Below are 22776 nucleotides of genomic sequence, written 5' to 3'. Positions count from 1 at the left end.
ATATTGCTGCACGGCGCAGCCAAAAAAAAAAAACACAACTGCTAACTTATGAGACAGTAGATGTGCTGTGACGGGACTTAAGTGAATGAGCAGTAAAAAGAATGGCCAGTGGTACAGTGACATCGGTGAGTTCTAGCCATCCGTCTGGATCGCCCTCACGTCGTTATCCCTGGGGCTGGATGCCGTGCAGCAGTGGAGCTCTTCAGCAGCCCTTTGGGGCCAGTGCTGCGTTACAGCCCATTTAGCGCCTGCACGTAGTTAGCGGAGCCCGAGTGATGAAGGAATCATTGGCTCAATTAACTAGCATTAAAATACTGTATCCCTGGCTTCCCTGGTGGCGCAGTGGTTGCGAGTCCGCCTGCCGATGCAGGGGACGCGGGTTCGTGCCCCGGTCCGGGAAGATCCCACGTGCTGCGGAGCGGCTGGGCCCGTGAGCCGTGACCGCTGAGCCTGCGCGTCCGGAGCCTGTGCTCCGCAACGGGAGAGGCCACAACAGTGAGAGGCCCGCGTACCGCAAAAAAAAAAAACAAAAAAAAAACTGTATCCCTAGAATCATAATCAGGGGAGCATGATCATTTACTCTGGAAAATATCTGAGACATTTTCCCTGCTGGGTAGAGAGTGAACATTAAATTACATGAAATGAATTCCCAGTTCTCCGTATGTGAACTATTCACGTTGCAGGTCATCAGTTCAAGGGCTGTTATTTGCTGCCATGGCCATGACCGTGACCCACCTACTCGGTGACATGGCAGCCGAGAAGTTGTATGGATAAAAAAATATGTTTTCCCTGGTTATTTACATTGATGGTATACTTTATAAAAGCTGCAGGAATAAAGAATGTTTCTTAAGCTTGAGGTTTTATTTTAGCTGCCATATTACTCTTTTTGTTTCAAATATCCCTTCAGTCAAGTTAGAAATTCCAGTCTTTTCATGGTCTGTAATTCTGTTTATCACAAAGTTTCTTAGCGGCTATTTTCTCTTGAATGGCTCCAAAACTCTCACCTTCTGGTAATAATTTCCATTCATTTGTTTTCCTCCTTTCTTTTAATAAAGTACCATTTTCCCCCATAGCAAAGGATCAAAATGGCTTTCATACCTTTGCACTTTTTATTACATATAGGATAGGAAAATCTCTTTTATATTAAAGTAATTCATTTACAGTTCAGTTTATCACAACAGCCAGAAATCTTAGCAGTTGTGTGGATAACTGGAACTATTCTTAGAACCTTCATATTTTTAACCCTTCCTGCAATGACAGGTGTGTCAAATAAACAAGACATTTCTGGCTAACAAATTTTGCAATCTCTCTTTCAGAAGCTGTCAGATTCTAGAACTTCCTGATGGCTTTGTTTATTTAGCCATTCTCAAACTTCCTCTCCCAAACCCATTACTCTCTTAAAAATTATTGAGAACTTTTGTTTATGGGAGGTTATATCTACTAATATTTACCATATTAGAAATTAATAGCGAGATGTTTTAAAAATATTTTTAAATGACTATAGGGGCTTCCCTGGTGGTGCAGTGGTTAAGAATCCGCCTGCCAGTGCAGGGGACGTGGGTTCAAGCCCTGGTCCGGGAAGATCCCACGTGCCACGGAGCAACTAAGCCCGTGCGCCACAACTACTGAGCCTGTGCTCTAGAGCCTGCGAGCCACAACCACTGAAGCCCGTGTGCCTAGATCCCGTGCTCTACGACAAGAGAAGCCACAGCAATGAGAAGCCCGCGCGCCACAGCAATGAGTAGCTCCCACTCGCCGCAACTAGAGAAAGCCTCCACGCAGCAACGAAGACTCCATGCAGTCAAAAATAAATAAATTTATTTTAAAAATAAAAAAAAAATAAAATGACTGTAATAAACCCACTGTCTGTTAAAATGAATATTTGCATAAAAACATGTTTCTGGATTAAAATTAATTAGAAAAATAGCATTTTTCATTTCATATTTTGACTATTTCTTTAACGTCTGGCTTAATGGATTCCCACAATATGCTTGTGCATTTAATCCGTTGTGATATCTCATTTTGACTGAAGTATATGGAGAAAATCTGATCTCACAGGGATATGTAGTTAGAAAAGGGAGGAGTATTTAATAACCTTCTCATGTATTGATAATTGGATTTTCTTCTTTGGTACAACACTGGAACTCAGCAAGTGGTAACTTCTTAAAGGTTGGTTGAATGAGGAAACCAAAACCATATCAGGGAACTTTTCTTCCTCTGTTACATGACAACCCATCAATCTGTCTCCTACTCTGAATGGATCTTTCACCCACGTATGATTTTGTAGCTTCCAAATGTTGACAAATTTCATTATTACTATGTTAACAAAAAATCACAGTTGCTAATATCCACACTGATTTCATCAAGAACATTCTTTTGAATATTAGGAAGATCTCAAGCTCATGGCGGTATATGAAGGTTTTTAAAAATTCTAAATTTTTTAAAAATTAAATAATGTATTTATTGGCTGTGTTGGGTCTTCATTGCTGCATGCGGGCTTTCTCTAGTTGCAGAGGCTACTCTTTGTTGCGGTGTGTGGGCTTCTCATTGCGGTGGCTTCTCTTGTTGCACAGCACGGGTTCTAGGCATGTGGGCTTCAGTAGTTGTGGCACACAGGCTCAGTAGTTGTGGCTCGTGGGCTCTAGAGGGCAGGCTCAGTAGTTGTGGCGCACAGGCTTAGCTGCTCCGCGGCATATGGGATCTTCCCAGACCAGAACTCGAACCCGTGTTCCCTGTATTGGCAGGCAGATTCTTAGCCACTGAGCTACCAGGGAAGTCCCTAAAGATTCTAATTTTTGATTCACAGATGTGTGTGTGTGTGTGTGTGTGTGTGCCCACGTGTATGTGTGTTGCTACCTTAGAGTATTTAGAAAGAGAATTTCTTACTGACTGGAAAACTTGCTCTTGGCTCATGATTTTTGGTATGAGTGACCTTTGAACCAGATCTTTTTGCAATAAATCATTTCTTCTTTGGCTCACTTCCATTTGTTTTGCCCATATATTTTGTTAATATACAAAGTGATATATATTTGTTGTAGAAAAATTTAAAAACTAAAGTATAGAGATAAATAGATAGGGACTATATATGTGTGTGTGTGTGTGTGTGTGTGTGTACACACACACACACACACATACAGTGTCCCCCCCGCCCCTTATCTGCGGGGTATGTTCCAGGACTGTCAGTGGATGCCTGACACGTGTAGGACCAAACTCCATATGTACTGTTTTCTCCTATACATACACACCTATGATAAAGTTTAGTTTATAAATTAGCCACAGTAAGAGATTAACAACAGTAACTCATAATAAAATAGAACAATTAGAACAACATACTGTAATAAAAGTTGTGTGAATGTCATCTCTCTCTCTCTCTCAAAATATCTTATTGTACCGTACTCACCCTTCTTCTTGTGACAATGTGAGATGGTAAAATGTCTATGTGATGAGGTGGAGCGAGGTGAGTGACGTAGGCGCTGTGACCTAGTGTTAGGCTCCTACTGACCTTCTGATGCTAAGTCAGAAGGAGGGCCGTCTGCTTTGGGTCAGCTGTCAGGAGCAGATGACATTTATGTCTGGGACCCTGCGTGGGGTGGAGGTTTCATCACGCTACTCAGAACGGTGCACAATTTAAAACCTATGAATTGTTCATTTCTGGAATTTTCCATTTAATATTTTCAGACCGAGGTCGACCGTGGGTAATTGAAACCACAGAAAGCTAAATTATGGATAAGGGGGGGACTGCTGTACCCACAATGTCACTAACTAAGACAACACTGTGAACAGTTTGCTGCATATCGTGTTGTCTTTTTCTCTATTTTGTTTTAAGTAGTCATTAGTCCCTGTCTAGAAAAAAAATAATCACAAGTAATTCATGCTCCAAGTTACTGTCCTCATTTCCATCTAAATTAGATACAACTCTTAGCCAAGTTTTCACTGTTTTTTTTTCCTTCTGGAAAGCAGTTCTATCAGTTTTACAATACTATCAAGTTTTAGTTTCCTATGGCTGCTTTGTCAAACTACCATAAACTCAGTGGCTTCCAACAACACAATTTATTATCTTACCATTGTGCAGGGTCTCACAGAGCTAAAACCAAGGTGTCAACAGAGCCGTGTTCCTTTCTGAAGGCTCTGGGAGAGAATCTGTTTCTTTGCCTTTTCCAATGTATAGAGGCCGCCTACATGCCCTGGCTCACGGCCTCTGTCTTCAAAGCCACCAAGCATGGCTTGAGTGCTTCTCTCACTGCCATCTCATGGTCACGTCTCCCTCTGACCACAGCTAGGAAAGGACCCGTGTGCTTAGATTGGGCACATGCGGATAATCCAGGATAATCCTGCCATCTCAAGGCCCTTAATTTAATCACATCTTCAAAATTTCTTTTTCCATGTCAGGTAAATATTCACAGGTTTTGAAGATTAAAGTGTGGACATCTTTGAGGAGCTATTCTTTTGCCTTCCCCGATTATTGGTAGCATTCGGAGGAGGCTTCATTGTTTTCAAAAGCAATTGATATCACTTAAAAAACAGTACGCCATATCTGCATAGTCTACCAAATACCTTATTCATTCATCTGTGCTAAGGTAGATATGGATGTTTTGTATCGTCCTAACCATGACTATGTTCTAATTTCCCACACTCTTTATGTATCCAGAAACAGGTAATCCGTTTACACCTGTCATTTGTCAATGCCCTTTAAGTAAATGATTATATTAAACGTGGCAAGCAACACAACACTCAATGATCAGAAATCTAGTCTACTTTTCAGTTAAAATCTCTTGAATGTTAAGGCCGTGCGTAGAGTGATATTTTCCACTCATTCACACGATGACAGCCAGGCCTGTTTTCAGTCAGCTTTCCAAGTTGATCTTAAGCCCTAGTGAAGAGATTACGAAACAAAAGTAGGGTGAGGCAAGTAGTGCTTTTTGAATAATGAAACAAAGGGAGTCTATACTTATTAGGGTGGAGAAGGGCAACTGATGTGACAGAAACGATGGAAGAGAGAGAAGGTTCATTGGAAGAACAAGCTGCAAAGCGCGGACACTTCAGTTTGTCGGGATATAGGCTCACGCACACAGCACACACAACTCTAATTTAGCACGTGGGTAACATGAGATGGATTTGTTAGCTAAGCTCAAAATACTAGAGGAAGGCGCACCCTCTGAAACTTGAGCAAGATAAGTACAATAAATAAGAGGAAATACGACCTCACAAAGCAGGTAATAGACCGATGGAGTTGAATTTCTTATTCTTTCAGTCAACTTTCGAGGATAAGGTGTGCACGGGATGGACGCTCGTGAGTTGCTTGATTGCTACAAATCAGACATGAGTGACGTGACCTGTGTCCTGAAAGGGCTGTTGTGAGACTTAGGTGAACGGGAATGTAGGCCGATAATGACATGACAGTGTGAGCTAAAGCTCGACTCTGCAACGGGAGGCGGGGAGAATGCTCGAGCTCGAGTCTGCTCTGTCTCACTCGGGCTGCGGGTTGGTAAAAACGGTGATGGGGGAGCTCAAAGAGGAAGTGAAATGTGAATCGTGAAGGGGAAGTCAGAGCACAGGGAATTAGGGAGTCCAAACAGCTCTGCAAAGGCCTGGGTGTGCGGGCAGCCATGTTCAGACTCCCAGTCAAAGCACCCCTTTCAGGCTTCTGAACCTCTCTCACAGCAGTAGCAGAAGCCATGGAACCGTACATTCAGGACCCCAAACTACAGTTTCCCCACCCATCTTCCCATTTCTCATCTATTTACTCCTGGTATGATTCGTGGCCCAAACTTCTCAAGCCACTGACACAGGACCCCCACTCTGAATCCCAACTCCTCGCCATTCTCCCCTGTCCTCGCAAACTCTTTGTCCTTTGTCCTGCGCAAAATCCTGGTTTCTTACAGCCACGTACCTTACGACCCAGAGATCAGCATCCTCCTTGCTCCATTTTGCTGCATTCAAACGATGTCTTTTCCTCCCTCCTTCAAAAACCAGAATCCCTTAGAAGTTAATGACATCAGGGTTTATCATCTGCTGACATCTGGGGAATCCACCTGCTTCGTGAAAGGCTTTGGCTCTGCGCTCACCGAGTTCCTCTTTCCTACCCTATCATTACTCTTTTTTTTTTTTTTTTTTGCGGTACGCGGGCCTCTCACCATCGTGGCCTCTCCCGCCGCGGAGCACAGGCTCCGGACGTGCAGGCGCAGCGGCCACGGCTCACGGGCCCAGCCGCTCCGCGGCACGTGGGATCCTCCCGGACCGGGGCACGAACCCGCGTCCCCTGCATCGGCAGGCGGACTCGCAACCACTGCGCCACCAGGGAAGCCCTACTCTTGATGACATCTGCACCCACACAGCAGAGCCAGCCGACCTCCCAGTCTGTGGTTCTATCATCTTCTCACCTCCAACCATGTTTTCCTCTGCCCTAGGACAGCTAGCTAGTGTCATCTCATCTCTTGTTCCTTTCGTAGCACTCATGATCTGCAATCACTTTTTTTTTTTTTTTGGCCGTGCCACGTGGCTTGTGGGATCTTAGTTCCCCAAACAGGGACTGAATCTGGGCCCTCGGCAGTGAAAGCGCGGAGTCCTAACCACTGGACCGCCAGGAAATTCCCTGCAGTCATTTTATATGTTTGTTTGCTTATAGTCAGTTTTACCCACTAGATGCTCTGTAAGGACTGGGATTGTCTCTGCTTTGTTCGTATTTATCCCCAGTCCTTAGCACTGTTTGGCCGCACAGATGCTGGATTAATGAATGAATGGACTACAAACTTTGTGTCAGAAAATACTTAGCAATACAGTGGGAAAGATAGACAGAGAAAGAAGGCTCTTAAAAAGTATCATATGCCATGCTAAGAGCTGGGTTTTACCCCGGGAACCTCCAGGAGAGAGCCCCCAGCCAGGAACCAGGAAGGGGCTCAGGGCTTCCTTACAGCAGGGCACAAGGAAACATTTTAGGGTGATGGAAACATCTGTATCACAAGCAAGGTGGAGGTCACGGGACTGGACACGTTTCTCAAAACGCATCGCGTAGCACACTTAGAACTGATCAGTGCTATTGTATGTAAACCGTACCTCGATAAACCGGATTGAAATACAGATTTACAATATTGGTACAGATTTACAAATGTTATAAACTCCTAAGAGAAACAGAGGAAAAGCAAACTTTAAGATGATGTCAGAAACATGAGTTTGCTCTTCCCCCTCCCACCTTCTTCCCTTTGAAGCCACTGCTCTCAGGGAAGATTGTCCAGCGTCAGCTCTCACTCTTTGCGGCTCCCCTTGGGTGTATTGACAGGAGTGGAAAAATTTGTTTTCTTCCTGTGAGGTTACTTAGAGCTTTACTACAGGAATGAGAACTTCTGATTCTTAGTTTTTTTAAACGCCTCAGAATTGCTACTAGAAATGTACAACGGCAAAGAAGGTAGACTCTAGTCGGGCAGACATGAGATCAAATCTTGTCACTGTCACTTAGTAATTGACATTGTCACTTACCATTGGACATGTTACTAAACTGCCTAAAGCTTCAGTTGTTCTCTTCCAAAGAATGGAAATAACAGACCAATCTTAGAGATTTGCCAAGAAGTCAAGCAGTTCCTCGGGAGTGGCCGGTGACAGCTGCTAGATCGGCTTGGCAAATGTCCCTGGATTTGGCTGGCATGGGGACAGTATGCCCACGTGGACTTGGATAGTGTGTTACTGGCGGCCGCGCGGGCAGCATGAGCTTCGAGTCAGCATCTCCTTGGCCCTCGGGTCACACGGGAGAAAGGAAGAGGCCCAGTGGACGTGGGTGCACGGTGTTGCCGCGTCACATCTCCGGAGTACCGAGCTTCCGAAGCCCCCGGCCGCGGCCACAGGCTGCTGGCAAGCCTGGCCACTCTGTGCCCTGGAGAGAACAATTACATTAATTAGCAAGTGGCCCCCGGGGCAGCGAGGGCGGGCGGGGTCTTCATCGTTACTGCCCTGGGTGTCTCCAGCGAGAGGGTGCTCTCGGTCTTTACTCTCCGGGAACGGGAATACCTGTGAACCAATTGACGGATGATGGCTAACATGGGGAAATGTGAGAGATTCGTGGAGAATTAGCTCCCAGCGGGACTGAAGAATACACGTGTGCAAAGCACTAAGCGTAGTGTTTTCTACGGAGTAACCACATCATAAATTCAGGTGGCAAAATAATATCGACAATTGTGATGATGCGGTGAGACAGCGGGGGAAAAGGGCGTCTCTCCTTTAAACCTGGCGCACAGTTCCTTTTAGAAAGGGAGCTGTATTTGTTGGGGGAAATGTGCTGATAAGTGCTTACAGTTGCAGTAAAATGTGAGCATCCCAGGGTTTGCGTATCTGCTGACACCAGGATGAATATAAGGCAGTGGAACTGCTCTCTTTAAGACTGGAAAGGAATTTGTTGTTCTAAAGCAGTGTTACTCAAAGAGTGGTCACAAGACCAGCATCAGTATTACCTGGGAGCTTAATAGAAATGCAGACTGTCAGGTCCCACCTCAGATCTACCAGATCAGAAACTCCGGGGTGGGCCCAGCAATCTGTGTTTCTAACAAGCCCCCAGTTGATCCTGAGGCAGACCTACTTAGTGCTGGAGAGGCTAGAGGGAAGGGGCGTGGGAATTTGTGAGCCTGGACTGTTTATGGAAGAACATGAGGAATCCTCAGCGGTAGACCTAAAATGACTAAGAAAATATTAATATGGATTTTAAAAAATTAATTACTTTATTTATTTTAAAATTTATTTTATTTTTGGTTGCATTAGGTCTTTGTTGCTGCATGCGGGTTTTCTCTAGTTGCGGTGCACAGGCTTCTCTTGTTGCGGAGCACAGGCTCTAGGCGTGCAGGCTTCATCAGTTGTGGCACGTGGTCTCGGTAGTTGTGACTCCTAGACTCTAGAGCGCAGGCTCAGCAGTTGTGGTGCACGGGCTTAGTTGCTCCGCGGCATGTGGGATCTTCCCGGACCAGGACTCGAACCCGTGTCCCCTGCATTGGCAGGCGGATTCTTAACCACTTCGCCACCAGGGAAGTCTGCATTTTGTTTTAATTTTCATGTATTTATTAATGAAGTTGACATTTCTGTATTTGAGAGGAGATAATGTATATCTTTAATCACTGTTTTATTTATCATTTCCTGCTTACCTTCTAATCTAATCTAATCTAATCTGTTCTGATCTCCGGTGGGTAATGTGCCTGGTAAAAAAGTTCCTGGATTTACAAAGTACAAGGGAGAAGATCCTAAATGAGGAGTGGTTCTAGCAGTTACCATCATCTTTAGTCACGCAGGGAAAATAAACTGTGCAGGTGACAGCTGACAGGTGCCCTTGGACAGCTGTCATTACCCGGGGAGGGGACACCGATGCAAACATGGGCATATGTAGTTCCTGAGGCCCTGATGCACAGTTAGGCCGCACAAACTGAAAACGCCAGAGGCTGGAGCAGAGAAAGGCTAACTGCAGGGGCCAGTCGAGAAGAACCGGTGGCCCGTGCTCAAAAGACCTGAACTCCCTGGACGGTTTTCAGGGAAGAGTTTTTATAGGCGAAATTTGGGGTGAGCAAGGAAGGGTGCGTGACTTATCTGATTGGTTGGTGGAGGTCACAGGGCAGAGCTCCAGGAATCCTGGGCTCAGCCTGAAGTTCCCATCCTCTACCTGGTTGGGGGTCTTAGTTCCTACAGGATTCTGAGCTCAGAGATAGATTAGGTGTTTCCCTTGAGGAGGAACTAGGACTTTGCTTTGCAGAAGCACTATTGTTTGACTGCTTTTCCTTTGTTTCCGCCTTCCCTCACTTCCCTGATTAGTAGCTGTTTGAATCTGCCCTTTGCAACTCAGGGAAGGCCTAGGAGACCAAAGCCTTTTTCTTCAAACAAAAAACAAGGAGCACGACAAGGCTTTGGTACCCAGGATCCTCCAGGCCCGCGGGTCCTGCTTAGTTTCAACACTAATGATAATTGGACATACCTGTGAAAATACTAAACACCACTTGAATGGCACACTATAAATAGCTGGATTGTTTGGCATGTGAGTTATATAAAGCTCTTAAGAAAAAGAGAAAGTCATGTGACTAATTATTTCAATTACCAAGAGGTGAAGGGCCCAGGTGTTATTCGGAACCCCTGTGGCCTACAAATTGGCAGAGATTACGGGCCCACTTCCGTCTTCAAGCGTAAAGAAGCGAAGCGGAGCTGCGGGGTAGCTGGTGAAGCGGCGGACGTTTGGGGCCTAAGGAGAGACCCCAGGCCGGCCCCTGGGTCCCGGGCATCCGGCGGCTGAGCTCGGGGCGCCTCGGGTGACTGCGCGCCCCTCCTCCGGCCTGAGTCACGGCGCCCCGAGTCCCCACGCCGAGAGGGTGCGGCGGTGAGCGCTGCCGGACGCCGGGCGCAGCGTGGGCTGCGGGCCGCCAGCGCCGCCGCTCGGGACGCCAGGCCGCAGGCGCGCTCTCCCGGCCGGGCCTCGCAGGAACGGGGGCCGGGCCCGCCTCCGCGGCTCCCCGACCTCCTCGGCCGGCGGCGCAGCGGAGCGGCGGAGTCCGAGCCGGAGCCGGAGCCGCGCGCCCAGCCCGCCCTCCCGCGCCGCCCTCCCTCCCTCCGTTCATGGCGTTTATCCGGAAGAAGCCGCGCGAGCAGCAGCTGCAGCTCTACTCCAAGGAGAGGTGAGCGCCCGGCCCCGGGCAAGGGCCGAGCTGGGGGCGGAGGCCGGGCCCGCTGGGGGCCCGAGGCCGCGGGGGCAGCCGCGAGAGCCGGACCGGGGCCCATCCCGCGGCGGAGCCGAGCGCAGGCGCAGCCCGGCCGGCCACGCGGGTCCCGCCGCCGCGGCTCACCCGGAAGGGGCCGCGCGAGCGCGTGGGGTGGGGGGCGTGGGGTGTAAGTGGGCTCGGCGGACCCCCGACGCCCACCCCCAGGCCCCCGGCGTCGGGTCGCAGCGCTCGGCCCCCTGCCGCCGGCTTGTACTCTCGGGCGGCACCGCGCGGCTCGGCGACCCACCGCCTGCGGGCTAGACGCAGGTGCCCCCCATCACCGCACCTTGTTACCGCGGACTTCAGCCCTCGAGCGAATGCCTGGGCAGATCCCTGCCCTCCCGGGGTGGGAGGGAGCCTCTGAGGGAGGCCTGAGTCAGGGAAGAGCCCGGGTCCAACCCGCCAGGCGTTGTCGGCCGAGCAGGGGACCTTACTGCAAGTGCATGTGAAGGCTCTGAACTCCTGCGCGCTGAGGCACGACAGTCTCATGATCACCGGCATCCCGGTGAGGATTTGGGGTCCCACGAGCAAAGGCTGATATGGCCTCGAAGCAGTTATGGTTCAAGAGTTTCTGATCCTCAGCCTCCAAGGGAAGTCCCCTTTGAGGAAGCGCACTTCGTCTGAGTAGACTTCCAGTGCATTTCTAGTGAAACAGCTTGCTGGTCGTTGGGTCTGTGGTCCCAGGTGCCAAAAGGAGCTGGGAATGAGTCATTTTACACAGAGTATTTTGGATGTGGGAGCCAGTTATCTCGGAGTGCTGCTAGCCTGTCCTGATGTTGTGTGATCAGTGGGGACCAACGAAGCAGATTATACATGAGATACAAGTGCAGACTTCAAGGCTTGTGCGATCTTGCAGCGCCCACACTTCTTTGTATGGGGATTGACTGGACCCCGGTGCAAATATTCATACCCTTTTCTCATCTCTAATGTTGGCCTCTGCCAGTATATTCGTAGCCTGAAATTTCATTTTCCACTGTAGAGGAGAAGATATACCAAAAAAACGTTATCTTGGATAGGGCTTCCAAGAACGATTTTGGTAGCGTGATTAGGCTTTATCCACAGACATGCTTGTTTATTGAGTAATGATAACTGGGTCCTGAATAAAGTAACTCACTCTTGTAAGAGGCTGTTAAGACTTCGTTTGTAATGCTTGTTTCATGTGGAGAGAGCATGAATAGTTTCTTTGTTAAGTACCAACAACATTAAGACTTGGTATTCTGTATTAAATAGATGAATATTCAAATTTGTATTGTAAGAACTTTGAAACACTTGAATTGCCATCATGTTCTGTGATCTACGAGTCATTTGCAACAATTCTATGGCTTCTTTGACATACAGGGAATCCTGCTGTCTTTAGACCTGCCAGTTATTTCTACGACAGTAATTTGTGTTTAATTTGGTTAGCTTGTACAGCTCTGCAGCGTCACACAAATCTTAAAGTCTGCACTGGCATTTCTGTGTATAAGCTGCTTTGTCGGTATCCGTCACAGGCTAGCAGCACTCGGGGATGGCTGTAGCTCTCACAACAAAGTAATTATTCATCACTCAGGAGGCAGCAACTGTTCTTAAGTATCGGTAATCTGAAAAAGTCAGTGCCCCATGTTTTTATTTGAATCCTACTTCCTGACTGCCCCAATTCTCTAATGCCCTTTCCCGTGGCTTTGCAACCTTGGGTTGATGGGTACGCTAACCAGGATGGTGGCCCTAGAATGGCCGTTTAAATGACAGGAATATGTCTCACCATCAAGCAGTCTCTTTCTAAATCTTAGAATTCTCTCTGAAAGACAAGAGTATTTTATTTTTAAAATATCGGGCTTCCCTGGTGGCGCAGTGGTTGGGAATCCGCCTGCCGATGCAGGGGACACGGGTTCGTGCCCCGGTCCGGGAGGATCCCACGTGCCGCGGAGCGGCTGGGCCCGTGAGCCATGGCCGCTGAGCCTGCGCGTCCGGAGCCTCTGCCCCGCAACGGGAGAGGCCACGACAGTGAGAGGCCCGCATATCACACACACACACAAAAAAAAATCTATTTGGTTTTATTTATTTATTTATTGGCTGCATTGGGTCTTAGTTGCAGCACATGAGGTCTTTCGTTGCAGTGGGCTCTTTGTTGCAGGCTTCTCTCTAGTTGTGGCGCGTGGGCGCCGGAGCGCATGGGCTCTCTTGTTGCAGTGCAAGGGCTCAGTAGCGCCGCGGCATGTGGGATCTTAGTTCCCTGACCAGGGATCGAACCCGCGTCCCCTGCATTGCAAGACGGATTCTTAACCACTGGACCACCAGGGAAGTCCCAAGACGAGTATTTTAAAGCAACTTTATTGAGCCCCAAATTTATCGCGGCTGCACAGGTTTTTTTCCCTTAGCTTATCTCTTTGTGGCAATAAACACCATTTAGCAAAATGATTGACAGAGGTCATTGACTCCGGCATACCCAAGAGAACTGTTACTTTCCTTGGAACTGTTTCAGAGGTCGCCATGAAAGCCTCACCTTTTCAGAGTTGCAGTTTCATTGGTCCCTGTCACGCTGCTTTAGAGATTTGAGATTTCTACTGCTTCCCAATAATGACCCAGAAAGGAGAAACTTGAAGTTAGCATCAACTTCATACTAAGAGAAATAAATGCTGATATATTTAGAATAAGTGATATTTCTACAAAAGTAGAAGCAGAGAGGCTGTTGGGAGATTCTTAGATTGGTGGTTTAGACCAAGGTGGTGGCAGAAGAAATGGAGAAAAATGGATGGATTTTATTTTTTATTTGTTTATTTATTTTTGGCTGCATTGGGTCTTCGTTGCTGCACACGGGCTTTCTCTGCTTGCTGTGAGCGGGGGCTACTCTTCGTTGTGGTGCGTGCGTGGGCTTCTCACTGCGGTGCCCTCTCGTTGCAGAGCACGGGCTCTAGGCGCGCGGGCTTCAGTAGTTGTGGCGCATGGGCTCAGTAGTTGTGGCACGTGGGCTCTAGAGCGCAGGCTCAGTAGTTGTGGCGCACGGGCTTAGTTGCTCCGCGGCACGTGGGATCTTCCTGGACCAGGGCTCGAACAGTGATCCCTGCATTGGCAGGCGGATTCTTAACCACTGCGCCACGAGGAAAGCCCATGTGGATGGCTTTTAGATGTTTTTAGGAAGTAGCATTGATAGGTCTTGGCAGAGTGGCCTGCATGTCGAAGGTAATAGAGGAAGAATCCCAGCTTAGAGTTCTCAGATAAAATGCAGGATGCCCAGTTAAACTTGAATTTCAGATGAACAGTGAGTAACCTTTTATGTAAGTATGTCCCATGTGATATTTGGTATGTACTTATACTAAAAAAAATGTTTGTAATTTATCTGAAATTCCAATTTAACTAGGTGTCCTGTATTTTTACTTTCTAAACATAGCAGTCCTCTCAGGTTTCTGATTTAAACAGCTATACAGTGGTATCATTTATTGGTGATGCCATAAAGCAATGCTTTGGGTAGTTTTCAGTATTAGAAAACAAGAGGTGCTGGCTGTTCAGATTAAGTACACTGTTATCCCGCTTAAGACTTAGTGGGAAGGAACCATATTGATCTTACTGGTGTTCTAAAACGTCCACTGCAGGTGTTAAGATATATGCAAAAAAATCTAAAAAGACAATTCATATAGCTTCCCTTGGAATTGTTGGGAATGGTAGATGTGTACAGTGGGCTAGCATATGAGGATGTTTTACAAACAGCTGCTGTTTAAGATATTTCTATTTCAAGATTTAGGAGTAAGCTAACTGTATATTTTTTACCTTCACATCTAGGAGTGGTGTGGTGGAACCACAGCTGTTTCCTTTTTGGATGACATAGAAATTGAGATAGTTGAGGCATGTCCCCACTGGAAGAGAGTCCGTTTTCTCTCTAAGTGTCACAGAACAAATTACTTAGCTGTGGCTTGTAAGCTGTCATTCCAGGATAAAACATGAGTATGAGTTCTGTATTGGGCTCACATATTACATTAATCGTTTTACAGGCATTTCTTAGACTTCAACTTTGCTTCAAACATTCCATGTGTGGATAATTCTCTTATGCTGATATTAAATTTCTTGGCTGATATTAAATATCTTTTACTTAATAGGTTTATTTTGTCAATTGAGTCTGTATTTGTTATACTGAAAATACTTGCTGAGATGGCAAAGTGATTTGTTAGACTCTGGTTTAATCTTTCGTTTTTAAGGCTGGTCATCCTATTCCTATAATACCTCTGTGGGATTTGCCAGGTGTTGAAAATAGAGATAAACTGCAGAATCAGTGCTCAGTTAGTCAGGACTGTTGATGGGCTGAGAGAAATGGACATAAATCCTATTTCTTTACATCATAGTTATTTTTCTTACATAACAAAAAAAAACAGTGAAAGTGGAAATAATTGTTGCTAATTTTTGATTGACTTAGAATTTATACTGACTTTACCCAAAATTCTTTACTAGCCTATCGCCTTATTCCCTTATTACTGTCTCAAATTAGCGTCTTCCAAAATGGCTACCATTTAAGAAGACAGCAGAATCTCCCATAGATGGATTTTGAGTGTGTTGGCTGTATGGTTTTTCAAATGTGATATAAAATGGGCATTTAAGGAATTCATCGCTTGGTGTTTTTCCTAAATGCCACTGTGATTTCATCTTTTACTCATCAGATATTTAACATTTCCAGCTCATAGACTTTGAAAGTTTATCTTTTTGGTTTTTTTTTTTTTTTTTTTTTTTTTTTTTTTTTTTTTTTTTTTTTTTTTTTTTTTTTTTTTTTTGCGGTATGCGGGCCTCTCACTGTTGTGGCCTCTCCCGTTGCGGAGCACAGGCTCCGGACGCGCAGGCCCAGCGGCCATGGCTCACGGGCTTAGTTGCTCCGCGGCATGTGGGATCTTCCCGGACCAGGGCACGAACCCGTGTCTCCTGCATCGGCAGGCGGATTCTCAACCACTGCGCCACCAGGGAAGCCCTATCTTTTTGGTTTTTTAAAATTTTTTAACGTGTGTTCAGTGAGTGGGGTCTGTATAATACTAATACTTTGAAATTTTGTATTATGACTTAGTATGTAGGCAATCTTCACAAATGTTTGATGTAAGGTGGAAAATAGATGTATATTAATATTGGTGCAGGATTCTATATATATCTATTACATTAAGCTTGTTAGTTGTTTAGATCTTGAATGAATTTTTTCTGATTGAGAGAGGGTTCGTGATGCTAACTTCACCTTGTATTTCTATCAATTTCTGCTATAACTATTTTCAGGGTATGTTATTAAGTCTATTTAAGCTTAGAATTGATGTCTTCTTAGCAGATTGAATCTTTCATCAATGGATAATGACCTCCTTATTCCTAGTAATGATTTTTTTTCTGTTTTGTCTGCTATTAATATATTAGTTTTCTTTTGGTTATTTGCATTATATATAATTTTTCATTTTTACTTCCAACTTTTCTTGTCCTTAGAGTTTAGCCTTATTTCTTATAAATAGTTTGTAGTTGGACTTTTTATTACTTTGTTCTGATATTTCTTGTCTTGACAGATTAGTCCATTTACGTTTGTTAATATTACCAATTTATTTGGAATCATTTTTACTTTTTTATTTTGTCTTCTTTTTCCTTTGTTTGGGTTAACTAAGATCCCCTTGTTCCCTTTCATTTTTCCTGAAGAGTGTGGAAGTTACATATTGTTTCTGTTTTTCTAGTGCTTGCCCTCGAAATTTTAACACTTATATTTAACTTAAGGTCTGAGGCTAATCATCCTCTTTACCCTCCTTCCTAGCAATGTTGGGACCTTGGAACCCTTAATTCCTGTTGGCCCATCTTAAATTATAGTCTGTTATTGTCCAGTATTTTCAATATATTTTAAGCCTACAAATTAGACATTCTGATTATTTAGTTAATGCTTGTATAGTTTACATGCATATTTACCATTGTGTTGGCTTTCCTTCTTGCATATAATATCTTCCCTACAGAATTTTCTCTTTCCTGAAGAATGTCCTTTAGAAGTTCCCTTGATGAGGGTCTGATGATAGTAAACTATGTTTGTTTTTGTCTGTCTGAACATGTCCCTGTATTGCCCTTGTTTTGAAAATCAGTTTTGCTGGATGTATGCTTCTCTCAGCCTTTTGAAGATTCTGCAAACAAAGGCAAATGGCCAGGAATATGCATCAGGCTTTTGCTGGAGCAACATTGGTGGGGGGGGGGGGGAGACTCAAGACAGGAGAGGGGGTCAGTTACAGATGAGCCGTGCCCTCCTGGTGTGGCTCGTAGCTCCCGGCAGGGTCAGGCTGCAGGCTCCAGAAGCCTGGACCCCGTGGGGTGACCCAGCTGGGACACAGCGGAGTTACGCTGTGATGGAACCTTGCTCGCCAGGCCCAGTGTGACATTTGTGGCTGTGGGTTGGCCTGGTCCCTTCCCTGGCTTGACTGGGGGCTGTCTGAGCATTGCACTTGAGTCTGCATAATATGGCCGGGCAGGTTCACGTGTCTGTGTTCATGGTTTGGGAGCTGCCAACACCTCCTCTGGCACGATTAAGGTACTGGGGTCCAACCTTGTTTTTTTGTTTTGTTTTGTTTTTAATATTTATGTATTTATTTATTTGGTTGCTCTGGGTCTTAGGTGCGGCAGGCGGGCTCCTTAGTTGCGGCAAGCACGCGGGATCTAGTTCCCTGACCGGGGATAGAACCCGGGCCCCCTGCATTGGGAGCAGGGAGTCTTATCTACTGCGCCACCAGGGAAGTCCCAGGGGTTCAATCTTGTTGACCCAGACTGTTGCCTTTAACACAGGTCAGGGCAGGTCTCTGTGGAGCTTTGTGGGCGGCCACCTTCCGTTCTGGGAGGCCAGCCTGCAACAAACCCCTGTCATCCGTCTCATTGCTGTTTGTAAGGAATCTGCCTTTTCTCTGGCTGCTTTTGAGATCTCGTCTTTGTAGTGTTTTGCTGTTTGTTTATACAGACCTTTCCTTCTATTCATCTCTCCTGCATGGGGTTCCTAAAGCTGGAATAGTTTTGGAAAATTTGTAGCCAAGCCTTTAGCTCTTGGAATATTGCTTCTCCCCATTCTTGTAATATCTCAAAATGACTGTTTAATACTTATCTTGATTTTTTCTGTGCTGCTTTGTGGCTTATTTAAATCCATCTTACAGTTTTACTAATTTTTTTCTTCTAGTTGCCTAATTTGCTGTCTGTCCCTCTAAAGTTTTAATTTCACTTATTATATTTTTAAATTTCTAGTTTTGTTTGGGTTGCTTACAATTGCCTGATCATTTTTGATAAAAGTGCGTTCCTTTCTTGTACCTTTGTTGTCCTTCTATTTCTTTCAACTTATCCTTGTAATGATCAGATACAGAAACTAATTATCTGTAGCCTTTACAGGTTTCATTGAGTAGTTTGCTACTTGTACTGACCTCCATTCAGTAATCTTACTTCCTCACTTGATTTATGATTTTGGATTGTGGCCTTTTGTTCCTTGCGTTATTTTCAGAAATTCTTGGAGATCTGGGTTTAAATTGTATTATTCCAGAAAGTGTTTGCATGTATATCTGCCTGGGGTTGGGGGAGAGACCACAGTGGTTTGTTTTGAGTTTTATTCGGCTAAAAAGGTAGTGTGAATTCTAGCCCCAAATGTGTGTCAAGGCAGGCTTGTGGTTTCAGACTCTAAAGGAAACTTACTTTGTCCCCAGCCCAGAGCCAAGGTCCTACCATATCCCTCTGGGGAAAGTAGGGTGGGTGGTTTTTTTATTTCTACCCTCAAAGGGTGTTACTTTAGGGATCCTAGCTTTTTCTACTCCCTCCCCCTCCCCCGTGACTGTCCCCTCCTGAATTCAGGCTTGTTACTCAGAGTTGGGAAAAGACTGCTCCAGTGCCTGCTGACTTTTGTTTCTCTCTTCTAAGACTTTCCCTTACTTTTCTATCACCTCAGCCAAGCATTTGAAAGTTTTAGCAATTTATCCAGCTGTTTTAGAGGAGCTATGTCAAGATTGTTTCTTTGGACATCTAATCTGCCATGATGCCTGAAATGGAATTCCTGCTGATTTCTTTAAGCCCAGGTTTATTTAATCTATAAACCCACTGGTTAAGGAAGGACTTTGGAGGTAATCTAATCTATAGCTCCCTCCCCTCACTTTATAGCTGGAGGCCTGAGTAAGCCAAGTGGTTTGACTAAAAGTCCAAAGCCAAGACACGGCTGCACTAAGCCTAGAGCAAATGTCCTCTGATCCAGTCCAGCCCCTTTTCTGCCACAGCATGCTGCTTCTGTTTTAAATCCTAGGCCAGTGCTTATTTTTATGGTATCTCTGAAACTTAGTAGGATTCAGGAATGCTCCAGGCCTGGTTTATGGTGACATTAGTACCTTGTTACTATCCCATCAGCTCTACCTGGGAACTTGTTAGAAAATACAGAACTTCAGGCTCCACTCAGATCTTCTGCATCAGAATCTGCTTTTTTTTTTTTTTTTTTTGTCTTTTTTTAAAATTTGATTTTTTTTTCTTTTATTTTGGCCGCACCACACAGCACGTGGAATCTTAGTTCACCAACCGGGGATCGAATCCACGCCCCCTGCCTTGGGAGCACAGAGTCTTAACCACTGGACCACCAGGGAAGTCCCCCAGAATCTGCATTTTAACAAGAGCCCCAGATGCTTAAAGTTCGAGAAGCACTGTTGAAGATTACAGTAATTAAACATTCATCTAGGTTTCTTGTTGTCTGTTCCTTCAAACTGTCTTCCACCTTTATTTTCTTGATAGTATAGAGAAGGCTCATGGAAGCATCCTCCCTGGGGCTGTGACCCTTGGTGAAGAAATTGAAAGACTTTGAGAGCATAGGTGATACTTTGGCCGTTTGTTCTCACATGTTGTTGAGACTTGAAAATAGAGACGACTGGCTTTACGGATGGTGTCAGTGAAAGGGATTTCGGTATCTGAACCATCTTGGCCAGGAAGTAACTGCATCTCACATAGTCAAAGGAGAATGTAATTTCCTAGGGTCTGATAGAGTTTTAAACTTACTCCCAAGGGAAGGGATCTGAAGGGCAGATGAAATAGTGAAATTGGTTACACTGGGTGACAGTGGGCATGAAATGCTGCTCTGGGGAGGAAGGGCCAGTAATTTACATGAGAAAACAATTGGTTCAGGGACTAGAAATAATAATTAATCACTCAGATGTCTCTGTGCAAAAATGCATAGAACATGGATAATAAAATGAGTCAAGTTTTATTACAAAAGGGGATTGATGTGTGTTTAGGTGTCACTGAAGCTTGATGGGATGGGACTCAATATCAGAATCTAGTGCTAAAAAGCTGTAGACCTATTCAAAAAGGGGAGACCCATTAGGAAGTGAGGCGGTGGGCTCTGAAGGCCAAGAAGATCTGCGTCCGCAGGGGGAGTCCATGCACCACGCGGAAAAACCCAGAGGACTTACTGGAAAGAGGAACCGAGAGAACATAACTGTGTTCATTTGTTGCGGGCCGCCTGAGTGGGTGGGAAAAAAATGGTGGATGTGTACCTGATGGAGATCGAAAACAGGGAGTTAGCAACACAGAAAATGAGAGGCCTGACCTGGCCAAAGCTCGATGAGATCTGATTCCCGTCCCTTGCCTTCCCTTGTTGAAGTTTTAAATTATTTTAAGGCAGAGAACTTGAGCACTTTCCAAAATTCTGAATATTAAACTCATTAACCAAGTAGCAATGACAGAAACCATCAGAAAAGGCAGTCGTATCAGGTTATTTATTGTTGAAGGCCAGGGGGATTAAGAAGGATTCTGACATGCATAGAAACTAAATTTTTCAGAAGGCAGATACTGTAAGTTTCAAGGAAGGGGAAAAAAACCAGTATCATTACTGGACAGTTCTGAAAAGGATATTGATCTAGGAAGTTTGTCAAACTGTCAGAAATATGATTCAGAACGTCCAATCCAAATGGTCTTTGGTGAAGAGTTACAAAAAAATCAGACAAGCAAATAAACATAGAAGGGTGGCACACGTCGTGTTCCTCCGAGCTTATAATTTTTTTAAAAAAACATATAAAGCAAGAAGGGCAACAACCGAGGACAGATGAAGAGGATGTCACAGTCCTATAAGTTAGCATCAAGGAAGTTAAAGCCCCACGGGAGTGCTGGCTTTAAACGATGCTACAGATTAAAATATATATATGTATATATATATATTTACATATATATATTTTAAGTCTCCTGAAGTTGTGTGTAAAACTAGGCTCCTGCCTAGGGCCCAGCCCAGCAGTGTAAGATATTACTCACGACAGAGGAAGTGGCTCTTGTTTTGTATTAGTGATGCCATCAGACTGAAAGCGACAGGCTAGACTTTCAGCAGATGGGTGAAGATGCAGAGGGCGCCCACGTGCCGGGTCTCCTGGGAGAGTTTGCGTTTGGGGCCACAGCCTGCCTCCATGATCTGGGAACTCGGAAAGGGGCAGAAAGGGCAGATGTGTGTAAGTAGGTTTAGTGCTAATTCTGGGTCGTACGGATTTCTATCAACGGCTAGAAGAGGAAGTTGTCACCCGTCTCCAGCACGAGTTCAGCCTGAAGTCAGCTCGCGCTAATCGGATCTTTTTTGACAGAGTTCTGACTCGTAGGTCAGGAAGATGCAGTAGATTTAGTTCAGCTGAACTCTGGCAGAGACTAAGGTTTGGTTCTGTGATGTCTCAGTAGCAGACTTGAGGAAGGAGAGATGGACGTTCGCATAGTTAGGTAAGATCTGTTTGACTCTTCAGAGGTCGCTGTCCAATGTGTTCTTGGGGGCACATTGCTAGCGGTGGGTCACAGGGCAGTGTTCTTTTTTTTTTTTTTTTTTTTTTTTTTTTGCGGTACGCGGGCCTCTCACTGTTGCGGCCTCTCCCGTTGCGGAGCACAGGCTCCGGACGCGCAGGCGCAGCGGCCACGGCTCACGGGCCCAGCTGCTCCGCAGCACGTGGGATCTTCCCGGACCGGGGCCCGAACCCGCGTCCCCCGCATCGGCAGGCGGACTCTCAACCACTGCGCCACCAGGGAAGCCCACACAGGTAACTTTTTTTTTTTTTTTTTTTTTTTTGCGGTACACGGGCCTCTCACCGTCGCAGCCTCTCCCGCTGCGGAGCACAGGCTCCGGACGCGCAGGCTCGGCGGCCACGGCTCACGGGCCCAGCTGCTCCGCGGCACGTGGGATCTTCCCGGACCGGGGCACGAACCCGCGTCCCCTGCATCGGCAGGCGGACGCTCAACCACTGCGCCACCAGGGAAGCCCAGGGCAGTGTTCTTGTCTCAAACATTTTCTTAATTCATTGCTTGTTTCAGAGGCCATTTTAAGAAGCTTACTAAAAATGCCCGGCTTAGTCCAACCAGCTCTCTAGGTGGTGGGGGCCCTACAGTCTAGCTGAACCCAAGGCCAGTGGGCTGTGCAGAGGGGAGATGCAAATACAGGCCCCTCGGGCCCTTTCTGCGCCGTGCGCATGTCACTAAGGTGTCCTGGCACTTCCCGCGGCCTCACGATCCTCCTCAGCACAGTGAGGCTAGTTTTACATCTCCAACTAGAGAAATTATAAATACTCCATTATAAATAGTGTTTATCAACAGAGTGTTGAATAATTGCTGGGTAGCCGTGAATGCAGGGCTAACTCGGGGGGCTGCCTGGAGTGAACTTGTTTTACGTTGTTGGTTAAGTGTTGAACGGTGTGCTTTGCAATTTAGGTGACGTGAGGATGGGACAGCATCTTTTTCAGGAAAGTTAGATTGCGGAATGAGTCAGTTTATCTAAAGAAAATGTCACTACACCTCTGTAAAGATGGAGGAAACTAAGGAATACCCCAGAAGCAGGGCCCCGAGTCTCCTAAAGAGATAATGTACAGTCTGATACACCACTAATGAGGGAGATCATAAAATTATAAAAGTGTTTTTAGTTTTTATTTTATTTTTTTAAAGCTTGGAACCTTTTACTCCATGGAATGCACTTTGAAAATCATTGTTCAGAACACCATCAAACTTGACAGTAATACTTTTTACATACAAAAATTTTCAAGCAGGTATAACTGAATACTTCAGGCAAAAGAAAAAAATAAACTCAGAAAAGTTTCTTAATCCTTTGACTTTGAATGATATGATTTGGTTATATCCCTTTATC

The 22776-nt window shown here is 45.6% G+C and overlaps 1 protein-coding gene across 2 annotated transcripts in view; it reads left to right on the top strand.

Moving 5' to 3' along the window:
* Positions 1-10391: 10391 nt before the first annotated feature.
* Positions 10392-22776, top strand: part of NSMAF (neutral sphingomyelinase activation associated factor) — a 58142-nt gene continuing 45757 nt past the window's right edge. Inside the window, exon 1 of one of the 2 annotated variants that reach the window (XM_067017117.1) lies at positions 10392-10628. In XM_067017117.1, coding sequence (XP_066873218.1) covers positions 10570-10628 — 59 coding nt within the window. In that variant the 5' untranslated portion in view covers positions 10392-10569. The remainder of the gene's footprint in view (positions 10629-22776) is intronic. The other variant, XM_059043649.2, reaches the window with a different exon arrangement.

The sequence above is a fragment of the Kogia breviceps genome, chromosome 17 (assembly GCF_026419965.1).
Source record: "Kogia breviceps isolate mKogBre1 chromosome 17, mKogBre1 haplotype 1, whole genome shotgun sequence".
Lineage (NCBI taxonomy): Eukaryota > Metazoa > Chordata > Mammalia > Artiodactyla > Physeteridae > Kogia > Kogia breviceps.
The sequence above is the reverse complement of the archived record's forward strand: the minus strand, read 5'-3'. Positions and strand labels throughout refer to the sequence as shown.